Source organism: Physella acuta, unplaced genomic scaffold (assembly GCF_028476545.2).
Source record: "Physella acuta isolate Inbredline_101_S28 unplaced genomic scaffold, ASM2847654v3 ptg002288l, whole genome shotgun sequence".
Lineage (NCBI taxonomy): Eukaryota > Metazoa > Mollusca > Gastropoda > Physidae > Physella > Physella acuta.
The window spans coordinates 44,956-61,309 of NW_026733786.1; the positions used below are offsets into that span (position 1 = coordinate 44,956).

A 16,354-nucleotide genomic window follows, 5' to 3' on the forward strand; every position below is an offset into this window, starting at 1 on the left:
TTATTTCCGGTGACCGCGAGTAAAGGCTACTTTACGTTATTTCCGATTTCTTAAAAAACCATAAGAATTTTATAATGTTCATTACGGTTGCGCAATTATGTCTTCTACTCAATTTACAGTGTGTATAATAGAACGTGAATATAATATCCGTGAATAGTCTCGAATTTTTTACATGGTGTATTAAATATTTTTTAAAATCGTGTAAAAATAAATATGGCAATAAAAAGTTTATTGTGAGGATTTCCGGGGAATTTACTTAAGATTTGATGTATTTGGTGTTTTCGGTATTTTTGGTAACTAAACTTTTTTTAAAGCCAAAAACAATATGGTTGTTTTCATTTTCATAATAGAAAATGTAAATAAAAATGGTAGAACTAAGTCATGTGGTTTAGAAAAAACTTTGTATGTAACAATTTTATCACATTCTCTTTAGAACAAATTACTATGATGTAGTGTTTTCAGAGGACCTATTACGAAGCTTTGTACAGCCAATCAATTTGTTTTACGAAAGTGAAACTTCATTGTTATAACTTAGGTTTGCTGAAAATAAATACAAATGTAGCCACAAACTCAAAAATATTATTTTTAAGTTCTCTAGATTTGAAACTTAAATAACATCGATTTGAAAAATATTAAATTTCTGAATTATTTTCAAGCGTGTTTGTATTTTTTTTTACAATCGTTTTGAAATCACAATCTAAAAAAAAAACGTTATTTATCCATGTCAACAAAAATGATGAAACCCAGCCCATCAAATTCGACCGCTTCCATAATTATTGCTTTTTAAAGGGCAATTTCGCCCAATTTCTGATTTCTTAAAGACCTCCAGAAATTGATAATTCTATATCACCTTCTCATAAAGAATATTCCAAGACATTTTTTATTTGAGCGTATCCCAAAGGAAAAAAAAAACCGGTTTAGTCACAATGTTCTATATTTCTATAACCCGACTGCACTGTAAGTGCCATCCCACCCCCCACCCCCCTTCCCTTCTAAAGTTTAGGGCAGGTCACATGCAGACTTTTTTGAGAAACATCTCGACCTTTTCTCAAGGACACCCACTTTCTTTTTCCCTTTTTTGTCAGGTCACATGAGTCCTTACCCTTGCCCCACTGCTCTCAATAGTGCAACTTAAAATAATATTACACATTGCAGCAGCCAAATACAAAGTTAACCCCCTATCCAACCCCCTCTCCCTGTGTCCACGTCGGTGACCTCTAGACTACCAGTCTCAGCGGTTTAAAATTTAAGCTTCAAGTTTGTTTTTTTTTCTTAATTTACATTCCCCACAACATCAAAAAGTGAACTTCAACCTATACGTAAGTAACATTTTAAAATGTGTTCTACGTTTATTTTGTTGCGTATGGAACTAAGATGGATCTAGTATAAAAATGAAGACAGACGCATATTGTCAACATTCCAAGAATGCAGGGGGAGGGGGGGGGTAACAGTTCATAAATCAAGCTGGAATCGTTTAAAGACCCGTGTGTTTGACTGACAGGGGCTAAGAAAACAGGAAAAAATAAATAAATGACCTGCCAGAGAGAAGTGTAGGTCAAGCCATACAATTGGTTGCCAGGGAAGCAGATGGTCGCCTCGTTTTGGTGCTGTCTCGTTCTGCGGAGTCACCAACGTCCTTAAATATCAGGCACATGTACCACGGCACATTTGTTTCAGAACTTGCTGCCTCCGTTGCATCTCAGCTATTCATTTTCTGTTGATCAAAAGATATTGTGCATCATGTAAGTGATTTTTGGTTGTCAATTTAAACATCCACACACACACACACACATGTATAATTTAAATTTGAGATGATTAAAATGTATTACTATAATATAATATATATCTAATATTAGTGTGTATATATATATATATATATATATATATATATATATATTTATATATATACGAATACATGTTAATTATTTAATACAAGTATTTGCATGGCTCTGTGTAATTAAAAAATAGTAAATTACAAAAATGCACTGCAAAGTCATCTATTATTAACTTGCTATGTATATATAGAGGAGAGTGGTGAGAATTTTTCCATTGAAATTACAACGTAATTGGAGATACTGTAGTGAGAAATGAGACATTTTTTATAATAATAAATTTCACTAAAATTGTATTCAGATATTTTTTGCGGTTAGTGTACACACTGCAACAACCTTGACATATTTCTTGATTTCTCCTCTCCCTACACCTGCAAAAACTCCTAAAAAAAACTTAATCCCCACTCTCTCAGCACACACACACACACACACACACACTCACTTCCACACTGAACGTATCCTCTAAACATAAACATAAAACACAGTGGAACTCCCTTCCGACTCACAGTATTTCAGTTGCTGCGCGCGTCATCAAAACTGAATCCGCCTCTTGCACCAATATTTTTCAACGTACTTAGCTTGAATAGTGCATTTGTTTATTTTGAGAAGGATCTTAATGACAACAAAAAAAGAAACGGCCTGCAACTTTAGACGAGAGAGTAAGAGGAGTAACAAGATGGAGGCGGAGACTAAAAAGATGGATTGTTTATTGTTCCAAGTTCTGATCAAAAGTTTCGGCTGGGAAATTTTCTTGTCTTACGTCTGTGGAGCGATCTCAGAGCTTTTAAATTTTGCTGGGCTGCTGATTTTTAGGTACGAGCTTAGACTCCCCTTTTTACTTTCTCGTATACGAAGTATAGAGGAAGTATTGTAATCGTGCACAAAATCCAAAATGAGATTTTCATAAAATCGAGATTTTCATAAATCTCGACGTTTTACATCTCCCTAAGTCGGAAAAAACTTAGTTTTGCAATTTTGTCCGTATGTCTGTTTATGTGTCAGTGTGACTGTAAACACGATTACTTGAGTACTATTATAGCTAGGTTGGTGAAATTTCGTGTGTACGTATAATTCCAAATTTGTAATAAGATAATTATGTATCAACGTTTCAGCAATTTCCGATAAACGGACACTTATTTTACTTTCGGTTTCTCAAAAGTCTATAACTGATGTATGTTTCAGTTAGGTATATAAAAATTTGTAAGAATAAGATATGAATTCTCTGGTTTGTCAAATTTTGACGGAAAGTAGTAGTTTACGCTTTTTCAGATTTCTCAAAAAACGTCTATAAATCTATTTAAATTTTATTCCTATGTCTATCATCCGTCATAGTCGGAAAATTGCGAGCGAAATTTCGAACACTTTTACAATGTGTTGTGACATAAAATGCTACTTTATTAGGTGATTAATTAACTATTTGAAAATTTAAAATAAATTGTTTTTGGCTTTTTTTTCAATTTTGCTAAGTTACCGAAAATACTAAAAAGCATCAAGTTCATTCAATCTTTTGTAAAGTCCAACAAAAATAAAACGGTAAGATTTATAAAACCATATATTTTATAATGTACAGGATTTTAAAATATGTAATTGGCATTTTAATAATTTCACTACTATTCTCGGTTGTGTCTATTGTTGTATTATTTGAAGATGTTTTATGCTAATTTTCTTATAGAGAGCTAATCCGACACGCTGAAGAAAAGACGCCAGAACCAACCTGGTATGTTTACTTTCTCTCCCTGGCCATGCTGGTCGCATCTTGGTGCCAGACCATTTTCCATCACCAACATCTTCAACTCGCTATGACATCAGGGATGAGGATGAAAACAGCTCTCATGGCGGCCGTTTATAAAAAGGTATTTTGTAATTTTGTAATTTTTTTTTTACTTGTTTTTGAGAACAAATTCAGCTTATCTAAATAAAGTATAGGAAAAATAAAGTATTTTTTAAAACATGAATGACAGGTGAAATTGAGTTCATCTTCTTCCTTGACTTTGGCGCAAAAAAAAAAAAAAAATGATGTCAGTAATACGTACTACGTACGGCGTACGACGGTAATACTAGTAATAGTGATGTGCAACATGTTTCCTCAGAACTTTGACGCAGTTTGAACTATACACGTCATCTACTGTGTTCTAATGTGTTTGATTTAATCTACTTTATAGATCTTATTTGTAAAGACAAAACATCAAGAACAGAGAGGGGAGATCATGCTATTAAATGACTGTGAGAATGTGCAGGATTTTATGAGTTATTCTTCCATGGTGTTGTCAATGCCATTACAGGTAGATCTAGCTTAACTTTGATTTTTATTTTTTGACATATTGTTAATTCCATATCAAATTCTACAATATCAAGCAATGGCTAATTAGTAATTTACACATACTAAGTATTTATGTGTATTAGGCCTTTACGTTTAAAATAAATGACATTATGGATGTAGAAGCAATTTAAATTAATAAACAATTAAAGTTGACATTTTTTATTATTCATTTAAATCTAAGTGTAATAAGTTTATAGTTTATATCACTATGATAGAACATTTTTGGTACTTATAAATACAGATATTTATAATCAATGTAGTTTTATAATAACTTTCTTTAGATATTATTGGCAACTTATCTGCTATGGAACACTGTTGGTCTCCTGGCTTTGTCTGGTGTGGGTTTGTTCCTGCTACTTGTGTTTCTTGCTAGCTTTCTGGCTTACCTACAGGATCAACTACATGTTAAAGATGTGTCATTGAAGAACGAAATAACTAAGATGGTAAATTTATCACACAACAATGCAAACAAAAACACAAAGAAAGAATACAATGGTTACTAAAAAAAAAATTTTTTTAATTATATAACAAAAGATTCTAAAAATCTTTTATACATCCATAAAAAAGGTTAAGAATAGGGTCGGCGTGGTCGAGTCGGTAAAGCTCATGGTTGCTAAACCAAAAAGTCTCGAGTTCGAACCCTCTGGCAGATGAGGCTCGTTAGCTGGGGACAGCCACTCTTCTAGGAGAGACAACTCCAAAAATAAACAACTGCTGCCTTGTTGGTTGGACAAAGGCTATGGAGGCCAATCCAAAAAGAAAAGCAGGCTGAAATCGGAGTCAATGGCCTCAATGGCGCATAACCAGTTGACACGTAACGCTTAATTGTGTTGGAGGCATGGTCGAGTTGGCAAAAAGCTCATGGTTGATAAATTCGAACAAAGTCTCGAGTTCAAACACACTGGCAGATAAATCTCGATCCCCTTCAACACTAATAATTAAGAACGAAGAAGAAGGAGGACTTTGATTGATTTTTTTATAGTGGTGTACAAAATATTTTAGTTGTATACATAATTTAGCATACATTATATACCATCACAGAATATGCACACATTGAATGTTTGTAAAAACAACACACAATGGACAAATGGCACACTTAGGCAGAGAAAAGATAACGCCTGGACCAAATTAGCTGGGATAAAAGCTGTCAGAATTTTTATCAATACTGCTTGGCCTTATGTGGTTTGTATATACCAGTTTATAATAATTATAAAGCATTAATTTTATTATTTGTGTACATTTTATATATGATTCAGTAAATAATTTAGGAATAAAAAGATTTATCTTTAACTTTTATAGGTGTGCCTGGCAACTTTTGCTGCACATTTCGCTATTTACCCAGAGCAGCCATTAACTGCTGAAAAGGCATTTGTGACTATTGCAGTATTCATTTATTTGCAATATCCTATTGAAGTTATTCCAGAGATTGTCTCAGCCACCTCAAAGGTTAAAATTAATTAGCTTTAATATAAAATGCAGTTTTACATTTATTTTATCATTAGTATCAGTACAACTAAATAATTAATGGATGTTTTGTTATTTTATTTTTGTAGGCAGCTGCTTCAATGATGAGAATAGAGGAATATTTATGCAGGGAAGAACTTGATGATTCATATGACAATAAGCTTGATCGTAATGGTAAACAATGTTATTATTTATTATTATCAAGTAACTTAGTAAAAATTTAAGCTGTTAACTTCTTGAATTTTTTGCTTGAATAAAAAGTATTATGCTTTTTAGGCACTAAAAGCTATTGTTATTAAATTAAATTATATCATTTTCAATTTAAAAACAGCTGTGAAAATAGAAAAGGGCCTCTTTACATGGGATCCTAATAATAATTTTAGATTATGCATGTGAGTATTATAAATTTAAAGCTAAAAATGTTATGTTGCTATTATAACTTAAAATTGCATGTAGGGGCATGATTTATATTAGTAGTATTAACTTTAGTACCAAAAGCATACTAGAAGATAAAATTGTAAAATCTTTGGTTGATTTCAGACCAAAACTTGAGATTCCTAGAGGGTCTTTTGTAGCAGTTGTTGGTCTTGAAGGATGTGGGAAGACATCTCTAATGTCTGCGATACTGGGAGAAATGGAGTGTCTTCAAGGTCACATTCAGACTTCTGTAAGTAGAGGTTTTACTCTCGAAACCTTATTATGTGCAAAGAATAAGTCCAACATGATTGTCCCACTCTCCAGTTATGTTTCTATCCTTCCCTCTAAGTTATATATGTATATATATATATATATATATATATATATATATATATATATATATATATATATATATATATATATATATATATATTTATATCTTATATACATACATCACATTTCAGGATGCTATAGCCTATGTTCCTCAAACTGCCGGGATCCAGCAATGCTCTTTAGAAGATAAAATTCTATTCGGTGCTCATTTAAACAACAACATTTTCCACACCATTCTTGAAGTATGTAAACTGAAGCAGGACTGGGCAATCATCTCTGATAAATCAAACATACAAGACTTGGAAGAAATACAGAAAAACAACTTAAAACAAACTAAAGTATGCTACTAGTTATCTTTAAATAAATTCATGGCCTCATAACTAAATTCAAACTAACCTGTATAAATATATTCTCAGTTATTAGAATTAATTAATCATTTCCTTCTGAATTGTTTTTTTTTTTTTTTTGAGGATCTCAAACTGACTAAAATCAGAAAAAAAAAGTTTTAGTATATTTTATTATTTTTATGAACAAAAATAAAGTAGAAGTAACATTGCAGCTATTTTATTGGACTTTCTTTCTGGGAATGTTTCTTTTCTTCAAGAAATAATATACTTTTTTTTGCTATATACCTCATTTTAAAAATGATTTAAATATAGTTTATGATCTTTTCAATTTAATTTTGGTTACCTCAAGAACTCTTCATTCCAATTACTCTTATAATAGTGTAATTATTTTTATTATGTTTTAAGATCTTGAAAATACATCACATAAAATCAAAGTGTTTTTTAAAGACCTAAATATGATCTGCTATAGATATGAAATGCTGGTCACATTTTCCTCAGGGTGTAAACTTAAGCACAGACCAGCAGCAGAAAGTCAGTATTGCCAGAGCCCTGTATTCCAATGCTGATCTGTACTTGTTTGATGATCCTTTGCGTGATGTCCATCCCAATGATGGGAAACACATTTTCAAAAGAGTTTTGTCCAGTAATGGAATCTTAAAAGAAAAGGTCAGCGACACATTGTCAATAATGTTTTAGTATTTTGTAACAGTAAAAAATGTAACTGTCATCCTAGTTTACCAATCCCAAATACAACTTTTTACCAAATATGTAGCTTCATATACTCCAGTGCGTGTTGTTTGAACTGATGTACAAAAACAATAGAAATAACTTATTAATAACTTATTGAAAATATTTTCAAAATAAAAATTAAAAACTATTTTTAATGACTTTAACTGAATAAGCACAAAGTTTCTCATTAATCGTATCTATTCCCATTCTAGTTTCTTTAATATTTTAACTATGTAAATATTATTATTTTTAAAATTTAAAATGCTTTTACTATTAATACTATTATGTCTATAATATGGAAATACCATTTTATTAATATGGCCTTAATATATTTCTTACTAACAGCCAATGTGAAAACAGTCCTCCGAGCCTAATGTTGTAACCATTACTTAACAGATCTAGTGCACATATATTTAGAAATTATATTACTTTAATGAGGCATAATATAAAGTTTAACATCTAATTTGAAATAAATATATAGATATTTACACTTTTGCTCATAGTAGCTGACAGCATGATCAAAGTTTTTAAAAACAAAATGGTTTAATAGAAAGATCCAACACAAAATTCCACTAAGTAAGATATGATATTCTAACAATCATAATATAAGCTTGTTACAAAATGCTTTTGGATACTCTATTTTCATGTTTAAAAGCATAAATCTTATTTAACATTTTTTCAGACGCGCATCTTTGTAACCAGTGAGGTACATTGGTTGCCTCTGGTAGATTTGATCATCTACATACAAGAGGGAAATCTTGTAGAAATGAGTTCTTACAAAGAGCTTATGAAGAAAAATGAAAAATTTGCCAAGTTTATATTATCCAAGTTGACAAAGGAACAAGAACTGAATTCTGAAATTGAAGAAGATGCAGAAGGTCTATAAATTGTATTGTGATATTATAGCTGATAAAAATGCATTAAATATAATATATATATATATGATAATTTAATATAAAAATTACAAACCAAAAATAAGTGCTATAGCAACAACCATGATAACGTATCTTTTGCCAAAATAAACGAGATTTTTTTTCACCAGTCAAGGAAATAAAGAAGAAAATGAGAGAACACAGAGACTTGGTGATAAGCCAGTCAAACTGCAGCTGCCTGGAGAATGATGCGCATGCAGTCAAACACAATGGGTTGGTGTTTTAATTTTTTTAATTAAATATATTTATCATGCAAAAATAAGTAATTATAATATTTTAATTATAATTTTTTTAAAGAATTAACATTATTGAAAAGTTTAGAACTGATGACTTGTTGGAGTGGATCATCACCATCTTTTCTAAAAGATTCTAAAAAGAGACTGAACAAGCTTTTTTCTACAGCATCAGAAACTGGAGACACAAATAGAAATAGAAAATATGATGAAACAAATGCAGGAAATGTAAGTAACTGAATGCATTTTCTATAATTACACTACAATAGTGAATTTTTAAATGTAATTTCTGCTTTTTTTCTCACTTAAGCTAAATGTTGCTTAAATGTTTTGAATAATTTATGTACAGCATCTTGATAACTGTTAATGGATTGTTAGTTTTGTTATTTAGCTGTCAAACATTTATTTCTGTAAAATCATTCTTCTTCCAGCCAAGTTTTCAAGTATTTCAAAACTCTTTTAGGAGAGTATGGTCTTTCAGCGTAACGATCATTCTTGTACTTTTTACTCTATTCCAGGTAAACTTTTTATTATGCAACATACACATTTTAAACCTGGTATCTGATTTTATATTTTGTTCTTTATTTAAAATTATCCTAAAACATAAAGTAATGAATAAGCTTTAAAATGTAGGCTGTCTCTTGTACAGATGTTTAGTCTTTTGGCTGATGTAAAATTAGCTCAATGGGCAGGTGATCCTGAGATTCAGACAGGTAATTTAACAGCACCCAAAAATCAACTTAAACTCAAGAGGTATTTTACAGAGTATGCAGTTCTTGGTGTTGCCGAGGGTAGGCTTTGCTCATTATTTTTAAATATTTTTCTTTTGACAAGTATTTAAAAAACCCATTTAAAAATTTTAAATAAAAATATTTTTGTCATTTTATAATTGTATTACAACTTTTCTTTTCAGGTATTTAAAAATCAGATTTAGAAATATTTTGTTAAAAGTCTACTAGTTTTTGTTCATAGATCATTTTATTCATTATTTCACAAATTAAATTATTTTTCCTTCATCAAATATTTGTAAATCGCTTATATATTTTAAATCTTTAACTTAAAAACAATTACTTATAGTGTGAATTTCCTTGCAGTACTGTTTGTTTTGGCATATGCCAGCATGGAGGCTCTCAGAATTATATCAGCTACATATTCAATACATGCTTCAGTGCTAAATAAAAACATGGAAACTTCTGGCACAGCAAAGGAACAATATAAAAATCTGCTAACACAAAGATTGGAGAAACCAGGAGACAAGTTTCCTCAAATAATGTTAATGTGGATTCTGTGTGTGTTCTCTGTGTTGGTGAAGCTGACTGTTATCTGCATCTTTGTCCCAAAGTTTATTGTTGCCATAGTGCCACTGCTGTTTGCATATCTGGCTATTCAAGTAAGATATAAACATTTTTTAAAATGTTTTTTTTTCTTAATTAATATATTAAAGATAAAATTTACAATGTACTAATAATAATAAATTGGAATTGCAAATTGTTATTTTGCAACTATTTATAGAGATTTGTTGTGCCAGCTTCTCAAGAACTCAACAGACTGGAGTCAGCCTCAAAACTTTCAATTTTCTCTCATTTTTCTGAGACACTGAATGGATGTCATGTGATCTGGGCATTAAATGCTAAAAATAGATTTTACGAGACGTGTACCAAGCTCATTGACCAAAATAATTCATTTTACTATGCACGCATGTCAGCTAATAGGTATTATTATTATTATTATTATTATTATTATTATTGTTATTATTATTATTATTATTATTGTTATTATTGTTATTATTATTATTATCTTAATTATCAATGTCTTGCAACTAAAGTAGAAATCAAGTCTATAAAACCCTAAAGTTAGAACTATTTTTTATAAAAATAAAATTTTAATGGTATTATTTTCTAGATGGTTGGGAGTTTGGACTGAAGCAGTCAGTAGCCTTGTGGTGTGTTTTACAGCTAGTTTGTCTCTGTCAACTCACAGAATGGATGCAGCTCACTTGGTTTATTTGTTGTCTACTCCATACAGGTAAAATTGTTTTGTCTCATTTCATTTTATTAAGTTCTGTGATCTAACATTAAATGAAACCCTTAAATATACATTCCTTTTTGCATATGTGTTTTGTCCTGTCTGATTTAGAAGTTAGTTTATTATCTCTGAAATCTGTTTAAAGTCTTATATATCAGAGAAAGGTAAGACAATTGGAAATCATTCTTTTATAATAAAAATTCTTTTGACTTGTTTTTTCCAAATATTTTTGTATAGTAACAATATTTAGATACCTGATCTAAACATATCAGACTTAAAAAGAAATTTATGCTCAACAATCTGTCTTTAATACTATTCAACATTTTAGTTCTCAAAATTTAGCTACAGCAAGAGCAAAATTTAAAAAATGCTTGGTCAAAATATTAACAGAAGTTATTACAATTTGTTCTTAAATGTTGTATTTATCATTTTTAAGATATTTTTTTATACTACCACTTCTTACCATCTGAATGAATTAACTGTAACCTGTCTAGGTTGTTTATCTACTTAAAAACTAGTTCATTCTATGTTCATGGAGCAATTTTAAAGCTATTTCTGTGATATTATCTTTAATATTTTATTTCATCTAGATCAAACATTATCTGAGCTGGGTGAGCAGATCTTTAAGTCAAGTGGAGGCAAATGCTACTAAAAATAAGTTTATTAGATCTTTGGATTATTAAAAAATGATTTATACATTTTTTTTTATAAAGAAGGAACAAGTTAGCCTACTAATATCAACAGTGGGGGCTATAGGATTTATAAGTATTTGTTGTTTATTGTCACTTTTTCTGAACTTGTCCATTATAAGTTTAAATTACTTAAGTTGTGTTTTGTTCTATGAAATCTAGAGCAACTTATAGAAAACACTTAATGTCACAAATCTCAATTAATTTAAAATTTATCATAAAAATTATAAACAAACAGATGTTTATGTGTGTAGGCCTACAGAGTAAGAAATCTAAAAATATAACAGCTGGTGTGTATATGAATCAGATTAAATAACAGAAAAAAATTGAGATAGAATTCACAAATAAAATATAATAACTAGAATGTAAGTAATTTTTACAGCAAGTGGTTTGCAAGTGTTTGTTCTTAACTTGTTTATTTCAAACTTCATTAACTCTGACATGTTTCATTAATATAGTGTAAATTACAGAACAGGCATTATGTTTAAGGCATTCATTTTTTGTGTTACATGTTTTGCAAAACAATTATTTTTTAAATATAAGCTCGTTGACATGTATTGATGATATATACTTTAGAATACATTTCTGTTTGTTTTCAGTTTTTCATTTCAATTTACTTACATTTTTATGTTCAAAACTTTTACATGTATGTTTTTAGTAGTTTTAGTGTCTGTAAAGCTATAAAAAAAATTAATTTTACATTAGATTGTAAGTATTTTGTAATTGTAAATAATATTATTCGAAAAATATCAGTTGTAAAAACATGTATATATTAACTTGCTTGTTTTATGCCTGACATTATTACCATTGTGTAAAACATAAAGGTATTTTTTAGGTTTAACAATCTCTTGAAAATGTATTTTAGACTAAGTACATGTATTTTTTCAAGTGCATAAACTGATGTAAACTTTCACATACAAAATAGCCCAATACTAATTATTTTATATGCTTACACAACCTAAATTTTTAAATATTATTTAGAACACCACTTAATAGTTATAAAAATCTACTGTGTTGTATGTATTTTACATCAAAATGTAGGACTACTAACATGAATAGCATAGCAATTTAATTATCAATCAACATTTTAATCAGATGTGTGGATAATATTAATAGTCCTAACTTTACTTAAGCAATACATTAATTTAATTTTGCAGTTACCTTTGATATATAGTAATGATAACACAAGTCATAGAGGCCTATTTATTAATATTTATCTTTTTACTTTTTAAGGTCAATTGTGTAAATAGCAATTTCATTATTGGAGATTACCTGCAATACTTTTATATTTAGGCCTAGATCAGCTATAGGCCTACCCTTTTTAAAATTCTTGATTACCCTTAAACCACCACGCACTGTAAACCACACTACCTGTCTTTCCAGTAACTTAATTTTAATTTGTGTCTGAACTTTTCTTTAAATTACGTAGACTTTTTTGTTGTTGTTTTTGTTTTGCTATTTTTTCCCTTTTGCTATGTGGACACCACTCCAATAATTGTTTAGGAATTTTCTAAGGTTAATTTTTTATGGTGTCTTTTACAGTTGGTGCTTTTCAAAATTTCTATCTGTTATGTAGCTAGTCCTGTAACTGTCTATTGAAGATCAATAAAGCTACTGGTCGGGTTATAACGCAAATATATTTGGTCGTAGCCTTTGTGGTGTCAACTTTATTTAAAACGAACGACTAAAAAGTGTAAAATAAAACCTATATAAAATCCCTTATAATAACCAGCTTTGAAATCCACTGAAAATTAAACAAACTGTATGAGGTTAATAAAATTAGTTCTAGACGTTTTAATTTAAACGAAGTTTGAATCTAGTGTTTTATGAAGTTGATAAATTATTTTTAATCCCAGTGATGTGCTGCCATACAGCAGGCTTCGTTATAAATGTGTTTGGTTTTTTTATTAATAAGGTCTACTTTAAAAAAAAAAGAATAAAATAGTTCTTAAACAAAAACCTTTAATTTAGACAAACTAATTTTTATATAGTAAATAAGTGAAGATTAACAATAATTAGCATTTTTGTTACTATGTAAAACTTTACACTTAGAGTACATTCAGTAGAGAACTAAGAATTTCTTTGGAAAAAGGGATATGGCAATAACTGAGATTTGATTGTTAGTTAAACAACCAAGTAGATCTTGTAACCGATATAGGCCTGTAGTTTGTTCAGTCAGATTCTTACCCTTCGTATGGATCAAAGTGTGTTTTGCACGCTTCCAAAGCGTTTACAACTGAGTGCCTCTCATTATCCATCCAATAAATGTCAATAATGCAGACAAAATAAGAGGGCCCACGCAGAGGCGTAGCGACCCTTCCCTGCGCCCGGAGACAAACTTTTCGATTTGCGAGCCCCTTAAGGTCGGCGCCCCCTAAGGTCGGCGCCCGGGGCATATGTCGTCGTCCGTCCGTCCGTCGTCCCCCCTCGCTACGCTACTGGGCCCACGTGCTTGATCATCTCCTAGTAGAGACAGTCCTCACCAGTCGCCTAGACGGTGCCACACTTCTTAATGTCCGCCTTCATCTAGTTCTGGTTGAAGGGAGTCGGAAATGTGTCTGAATGGGGTTCATCAGCCTCACCACGCACCAGCTCATGGTGCAAACTGTGGTGGACAACTAGTCTCTCAATCTTGCCGATATCGGGGTAATGGCGATTTAAGGCTTGAGCACGACCATATTCCGAGTGAACTAATCCTTTCTTTGTCCCGAGGGGACGTTTATTAATGCTCGATGAAGTCTCCTCCCTGTCCAATGTCCGTAGAACTTTGTGTAGTCTGTGTGTGTCTTGTGGTCCAGGCCTATGACGGTTTCACTACCGTGGCCCAGGTACTTCATAGTCCGTTTCACGTCCCTCCCGCACGACCGATACTCTAAGAAACGATCGGGTGCGGCACGTTATGTAACCAGTTTGTTAATGGTTTTAGCTCCGCTTCTATGTTCTACAACGTCTTATTCCAGAACTTATTTACCTTCCAGAAACTCACGAAATAGTTTTCCTAACAGAAGATAAGATACCGGTAGGCTGGTAGAGCAGTTTGTACGCTTGATCGAGTTTTTAAATCTGCATCGTATGAGTCAACTAGGGAGTAAAGGGAGTCAAACATGGTTAAAAAGCCGCCCAGTCTGCATTGTGGTAGAATTAGCGGGCAGCAGCTCGAGCTACACACATGAAGTCCAAAGTAAGTGGTGTCCTAAACAAAGCGGTCGACACTTTGAACAAACGTGGGATAAAAAGGTCAGATCTGGGCCATTCGAAGTAAGTATGTCATGGGTCTGGTAAATAAACGTTTCACCACCCTGTCACGTTTGGACAACCCTAGCGAGGTGGACATGCATTGAAATCACCCGACAAGAGCACAGTTCGTCCTTTTACAACCCCCTCAACCTTCCCCTGCAAGGTTGGTAAAACAAATATAAATAGCGTTTGTCCGCCAAGCTTGAGTCTGATGTCCAACACATCAGTGGCAGGGCGTCTCAGTGTTTGTTCTTCTTCTTCGTTCTTAATTATTAGTGTTGAAGGGGATCGAGATTTATCTGCCAGTGGGTTTGAACTCGAGACTTTGTTCGAATTTATCAACCATGAACTTTTTGCCGACTCGACTACACCTCCAACACAATTAAGCGTTACGTGTCAACTGGTTATGCGCCATTGAGGCCATTGACTCCGATTTCAGCCTGCTTTTCTGCCTGCCTTTGTCCAACCAAGAACAAACTGCAAGGCAGCAGTTGTTTAATTTTGGAGTTGTCTCTCCTTGAAGAGTGGCTGTCCCCAGCTAACGAGCCTCATCTGCCCGAGGGTTCGAACTCGAGACTTTTCGGTTTAGCAACCATGAGCTTTTACCGACTCGACCACGCCGAACCCCTTCAGTGTTTGTGGTTCAATACATAAAGAACGATTAGCCAAGATGGCGACATGGTACAGTACACTTACACTGAAACAAAGTACAACCTAGTATGAAATCAAGAATTAGATTATAACCCAGTTTCCTGGGCCAAGAAAACACAACGTCATAAGTGTCAAGAAGATGCAAAACCTCTTGGGTCAGAGTTCACAGGTCATGATTGTTGCACTGCTTGAAGATCAACTTTGTTTTGAATACCCCATGTGATTGTCAAGGTGTTTTAGTGAAGTGATCTAACACAGGGTCAATATCAATCCAAGAACTGTCTAGGGATGAACACTTTACGCGTGTGGTGAAGACAAAGTGTTACCGTTGGTTTGCTAAAGTTTATTTTTGTTGGAGTTTTTTTCAACAGAACTATAAGCGGGATAGCAACGGTTGTCGTTGTATGGCCCATGTCAAGAAATAGAAATAGCTTCGGTGATGAGCATGTTTTGGTTTTTTAAAAGGTAGTACTCTAAAGGTGATCAGCGTATCTAACCAGGTAGATTATACAAGATCTTGCCAATGTCATGTCGTACAGTAGGCATATACGGTGGTAGATGTCGCAAACACACGATACGTTTTTGTTGAAACATTATTTTCTCTTCAAATTAACATCATTTTCCATAATCGTATCGTCCAACAGAGATGGAGTAGTTTGTTACACACTGGAATGATGTTTCCTGTTTGTGTTAAATTGTGGAAGTCAACAAGGAAAGGACATCAATTGAGTTCATTCTTTAAGTCTAGCAGCTTTTGAAATGCTTGCATGACATCAGGGTCTAATGGTTTATCCCCAAGACATAAAATACGAGAGCTTTGGAGACTTAAGATTCATCAAAAGTCATTGGTCCTGCCCTCAGCCATGTCTGTGATTACACCTAAAAAAACTTCGTCCGGTGAAGAAGTAAAAAACGACTTTATAAAATTCTTTTGATATCTGAAGAGAAAATACACATTAAATTAGTTTCAGTGTTTTTTTCTGGACTTTTTTTCTCCGGGGGAGGAGTAGGGGAGGGGTACTTGATATTTTCGGGAGGGGGGGGGCGGACACTGGTAAAAGTATGTTTTCTATGTAAATTCCATTAAATTTAGTTTTCTATTTTACGATTGAATTTTAGATATGTGTATGTATTTATTTCTTTAA

The 16,354-nt window shown here is 32.2% G+C and overlaps 3 protein-coding genes and 1 long non-coding RNA gene across 4 annotated transcripts; all 4 read left to right on the plus strand.

Moving 5' to 3' along the window:
• The first annotated feature begins 2,448 nt into the window (after positions 1 to 2,448).
• Positions 2,449 to 5,915, plus strand: LOC131932819 (multidrug resistance-associated protein 1-like). The gene is made up of 8 exons (XM_059289724.1): positions 2,449 to 2,645; positions 3,505 to 3,685; positions 3,995 to 4,114; positions 4,434 to 4,595; positions 5,194 to 5,334; positions 5,452 to 5,598; positions 5,706 to 5,790; positions 5,893 to 5,915. The coding sequence occupies exons 1-8, from the start codon at positions 2,449 to 2,451 to the stop codon at positions 5,913 to 5,915; spliced, it is 1,056 nt and encodes a 351-aa protein (XP_059145707.1).
• A 34-nt stretch (positions 5,916 to 5,949) lies between these two features.
• On the plus strand, positions 5,950 to 6,609 carry LOC131932813 (uncharacterized). Its single transcript, XR_009384726.1, has 3 exons — positions 5,950 to 6,008; positions 6,157 to 6,283; positions 6,498 to 6,609. It is a non-coding gene; the product is annotated as an uncharacterized LOC131932813 (long non-coding RNA).
• LOC131932812 (ATP-binding cassette sub-family C member 2-like) lies at positions 6,599 to 11,308 on the plus strand. Its single transcript, XM_059289716.1, has 11 exons — positions 6,599 to 6,704; positions 7,212 to 7,379; positions 8,125 to 8,320; positions 8,485 to 8,587; positions 8,696 to 8,835; positions 9,039 to 9,125; positions 9,257 to 9,398; positions 9,702 to 9,997; positions 10,120 to 10,319; positions 10,510 to 10,632; positions 11,223 to 11,308. The coding sequence occupies exons 4-11, from the start codon at positions 8,560 to 8,562 to the stop codon at positions 11,236 to 11,238; spliced, it is 1,032 nt and encodes a 343-aa protein (XP_059145699.1). The 5' UTR covers positions 6,599 to 6,704; positions 7,212 to 7,379; positions 8,125 to 8,320; positions 8,485 to 8,559; the 3' UTR covers positions 11,239 to 11,308.
• LOC131932820 (multidrug resistance-associated protein 1-like) lies at positions 7,185 to 8,328 on the plus strand. Its single transcript, XM_059289725.1, has 2 exons — positions 7,185 to 7,379; positions 8,125 to 8,328. The coding sequence occupies exons 1-2, from the start codon at positions 7,185 to 7,187 to the stop codon at positions 8,326 to 8,328; spliced, it is 399 nt and encodes a 132-aa protein (XP_059145708.1).
• Positions 11,309 to 16,354: the final 5,046 nt, after the last annotated feature.

What these genes read in the sequence shown, in the direction of transcription:
- LOC131932819 (XM_059289724.1), top strand. Translation starts at nt 2,449, where the DNA reads ATGACAACAAAAAAAGAAACGGCCTGCAACTTTAGACGAGAGAGTAAG. An exon ending in ATACTGCTTGGCCTTATGTG is followed by an intron (nt 5,335 to 5,451) that starts GTTTGTATATAC and finishes TAACTTTTATAG; the next exon opens with GTGTGCCTGGCAACTTTTGC. An exon ending in TTGTCTCAGCCACCTCAAAG is followed by an intron (nt 5,599 to 5,705) that starts GTTAAAATTAAT and finishes TTATTTTTGTAG; the next exon opens with GCAGCTGCTTCAATGATGAG.
- LOC131932812 (XM_059289716.1), top strand. Translation starts at nt 8,560, where the DNA reads ATGATGCGCATGCAGTCAAACACAATGG. An exon ending in TACTTTTTACTCTATTCCAG is followed by an intron (nt 9,126 to 9,256) that starts GTAAACTTTTTA and finishes TCTCTTGTACAG; the next exon opens with ATGTTTAGTCTTTTGGCTGA. An exon ending in AGTTCTTGGTGTTGCCGAGG is followed by an intron (nt 9,399 to 9,701) that starts GTAGGCTTTGCT and finishes ATTTCCTTGCAG; the next exon opens with TACTGTTTGTTTTGGCATAT.
- LOC131932820 (XM_059289725.1), top strand. Translation starts at nt 7,185, where the DNA reads ATGAAATGCTGGTCACATTTTCCTCAGGGTGTAAACTTAAGCACAGAC. An exon ending in ATGGAATCTTAAAAGAAAAG is followed by an intron (nt 7,380 to 8,124) that starts GTCAGCGACACA and finishes ACATTTTTTCAG; the next exon opens with ACGCGCATCTTTGTAACCAG.